The sequence below is a fragment of the Sinocyclocheilus rhinocerous genome, unplaced genomic scaffold (assembly GCF_001515625.1).
Source record: "Sinocyclocheilus rhinocerous isolate Xijiao unplaced genomic scaffold, SAMN03320098_v1.1 scaffold1565, whole genome shotgun sequence".
In the NCBI taxonomy this organism is placed as follows: domain Eukaryota; kingdom Metazoa; phylum Chordata; class Actinopteri; order Cypriniformes; family Cyprinidae; genus Sinocyclocheilus; species Sinocyclocheilus rhinocerous.
The window spans coordinates 195,754-199,654 of NW_015655464.1; the positions used below are offsets into that span (position 1 = coordinate 195,754).

General features: G+C 33.7%; 1 protein-coding gene across 1 annotated transcript in view; it reads left to right on the forward strand.

The window, feature by feature from the left end:
- The first annotated feature begins 1,462 nt into the window (after positions 1–1,462).
- Positions 1,463–3,901, forward strand: part of LOC107718347 (transient receptor potential cation channel subfamily V member 1-like) — a 37,600-nt gene continuing 35,161 nt past the window's right edge. Inside the window, exons 1-3 of the mRNA XM_016525393.1 lie at positions 1,463–1,473; positions 2,603–2,778; positions 2,957–3,094. Coding sequence (XP_016380879.1) covers positions 1,463–1,473; positions 2,603–2,778; positions 2,957–3,094 — 325 coding nt within the window. The remainder of the gene's footprint in view (positions 1,474–2,602; positions 2,779–2,956; positions 3,095–3,901) is intronic.

Here is a 3,901-nt window from a genome sequence, read left to right on the forward strand (position 1 = left end):
TACACTTTATTTTAAGGTGTCCTTGTTACAGTGTAATTATACATTTAAGTACTGAGTAATATTAATTAACTACATGTACTTACTGTATGGCTAAGATTAGGGTTTGGCTTAGGGTTACTTGCATGTAATTATGCATAATTAATTGCTATTATAATAGTAAGTGCATGTAACATTTGTAACAAGGACACCTTAAAATAAAGTGTTACCTATATTAATATTGTATCATTCAGTTTATAAAATAATTTATTTTTATTTTTTATACTACATACTATATCATTAATGTAACTTTGATTTATTAGTACATTTTTGTTTTACTAAAACGGGTCAGATTTGTTTATCTATTGTTCAATTTACACACTCATTATATAATTATTGTCGTTGAGTGCAATACAAAACCATTGTGTTGTAAAATACAAAATATTTTTTACAAATATTTCTGAATTCCATTAAATGACTGAACAAAGCCTTGAAATTACAAAAAATTCTGTTTACATGTTCAGTGGCATTTCAAATGTTAATAAAACGTTGGAATATATCATCACATTTCATGTGGCTTTTCTGGTCATTCTTTTGTCATAATTGAGCTTATGCGGTATATTTCATGTGCTGCACATGACTATAACTGAAATTTCTGTAGGAGGTACAGATCAGCTTCATTTAGTTCACATAATGTATTCACCTACACCACCATGCATGGGGCAAAACCGCCTTACTCTGCCACAGTCCTCCAGTGTCATACAGGAAACTCTGCACGCTAAGAAAGTGAAATTGCTCAACAGAACCGTCTCAACAAACAAGTGTAGGTGACCTGAATGCTGCTCCAAACCAAACGTGCTGCTCAGAGGTACGATATTATATGCATTCCAGCACATGTATAATTGATCATTTGGATAGTTAAGATATGTAGTAGAATATAGTGTTGCTAGATGAAAATGAAGCATTTTAAGAAGGAGTTTGATTACTTTTAGTGCATTGTGAGCAGATGACAAATCAGCTACAAGGCGTGGACATGGCAGAACATACGTAACAACATACTCAAAAAATCAATACAACCCGCCTTTCTGTAAGGCTCTCAGCAACCTCAGAACATCTTGCCCTCTTCCTCTCTGAGACTGACACTGAGAGAGAGAGAGAGAGAGAGAGCAAGTTATCGTGCTAAAGGAATCAAGCTCATCAATACTGGATACTTCATCTAACGGATTAAAAAAACAGAAATTAATTGGTGAGTACAAATGTTTCATACTTTACTCTTAAGTTTACAGCAATTTTTAAATAAATTCAGATTTTGCTATTGTAGCAAATCACATTAAAACCTGTAAAGTTGTTTTTTGCTGCCAAATGCCTTAGGTTTATTTAATTTTTTAATGTTTTTGTGATCTACTTTAGTCCATATTTGTGCAGATCAGTTAACGTTTGTCTTTTTAAAACTGATAACATATGATAACAGTGAGATGATCTAAAGATGGTGTCTGCGTAATGTACAGTTTCTGCTGTAATGTTATCTGAACCCATTTACAGAGAGGCCATGTCATAATACTTTACTAAGTAAGACTATCCAGCATCTTCTAATTGCATATCAGGTCATCATCTAGCATAAAACAACATTAACTAATATAATTTGTCCATCAAATATCTGTTAGAGTCTTTAACAAGCTGTGCTGCCTCACCCATTGAGGAGTGCTTTCACATACAGACTGAATATGCTCAGTTCTGTTCCTGATTTAAATATATTTCTAGTATCCTTGACACCCTTTCTTTACTTTGATATGCACATTAAACATCAATCCTCGTTTTGACAAATCTGAATAATGTGCCATTTCTCAGAGGTCTATTTTATGGTTATCTATTGTTTATAGTCTGTGCCTAAAATGAGGAACAGTGACTGAATGCTCTTATGACTATATTACACAATTACATTTCCCTAATGATTTTAGGAATTTGAGTTCTTATTTAATGTGCTAGTAAAATTAGAATATGCTCAAATCATATATATGTAGCCAGTGAAACTAATTTTGCATTTCCTTTGATACTGTGACTTCCTGTCACAGAGTTTCCATCTGAATTATTTTTGTACCCTTCCTCTTTTAACTGGTTTTTGAAACAAAAAGGCACATTAAGATGATCCATTAGCTCTTATTCTCACAGCTCTAGCTGTTATTAGAACTATTTTATAAATGAAGTATAATTTGATTGGTCTCAGCAGAAAGAAGTCAGTTATGTTCACCAAGGCTGCATTTTGCATCAAAAATACAGTAAAAACACTAATATTGTGAATTATTATTACAATTTAAAATAACTGCTCTGTATATTTAAAAATGTGATTAATTCCTGTGATGGCCAAGCTAAATTTTCAGCAGCCATTTCTCCAGTCTTCAGTGTCACATGATCCTTCAGAAATCATTCCAATATGCTGATTTAAAACTCACTGTGCAAACTAAGAAAAGCATCTCTTTTGATCAATTTATTGTGCCCTTGCTGAATAAAATGTTAATTTCTTTGAGAAAAAAAAAACCTTACCCCAAACTTCTGAATGGTATAGTATACAAAGAATGCACAGAAGAGTACTGTGAATTCATGACAGATATTTATTAAATAATGAAAGAACTGTTTTTATAACTTCTTTAGATAAGTCCAATGGAAAGACAGCTCTGCTGAAAGCACTTTTAAATTTGAAGGAAGGTGAGAATGACACTATTGAACATCTGCTGGAAATTGCAGAGAAAACGGGAGATTTAAAAGATTTTGTCAATGCTGCCTACACAGACAGTTACTACAAAGGTCAGAGACAGCTTCACTTTACATAATGTTTTTATTAGTGTAATTATTATTATTAGATCTAGTTTTATATTAGCTAACATTAGTAATTTACTTTTTATAAATCAACAGAATATTGATCATATTTAACATGTCCAACCTATTCATTTTGCAATGTTATCGACTGATCTATTTGAGACAGGTCAGACAGCACTCCATGTTGCAATTGAACAGAGGATTGCAAAATTTGTACAGATGCTGGTTAAAAAAGGGGCTGATGTCCATGCTAAGGCCTGTGGGAAATTCTTTCAGCCCAATCAAGAAACATGCTTCTATTTTGGTAAGGATAAGGTAAAACTTTTGTAGGACTAATTTAAGGGTCATTCCGCGAAATCGCTGCCTTGTCAACTTGGAAAAATAAAAATATAAAATAAGTTTAATCAACATTTAAAAAAAATATCCATGAAATGAAGACAGCTTAAGAGGACAAGAAATTTAATTGTGCCATCTCAGGCTATGTAATTTCTTACTTTATGACTTATTGTGATATTTGTGTCATCCCTGTTACAGACACAAGCCTTACTATATACTATAGTTTTCATTAGAACTGTGTAATAGTTTTTACATATATGAGCAGTATTTTAGTCCCTTTTTTCACCTCTTTTCAGATGACCAAGAACATCCTAATTTTGGAGGGTGATTGCATGTCAATTAAGAAAAAAATATCTATTTTTACAAGAGAGATGTTAAAAAAAGGGCTTTGTCCAAAATACAATAAAGTTACAATGGAAAAACCTGGAAGGCCATATCAAATATCAAAATATCATACAATTAAAAAAAAATGAATGACAGCAACAGGATTGACGTCATAGCAGGACTGACCAGAGTAATGTCTCGGTTATGTATGTAACCCTCGTTCCATGAAGGAGGGAACGGAGACGTCACGTCGGCGACCGACGAATTGGAATTGGGATCTCGCTTCGAGAGACCAATCTACTTCGAGTGTAACTAAACGAGCCAATGCACATTGGCATGCAATTATTGCATCCAGCTGCTGCAGATCACAGCGTGAGCATAAAAAGGTAGCCGGTGCAATGCATACCAGGTTTTCGCTGAGGAGCCGAGCCGGTGACCCGGCCGCTCAGCG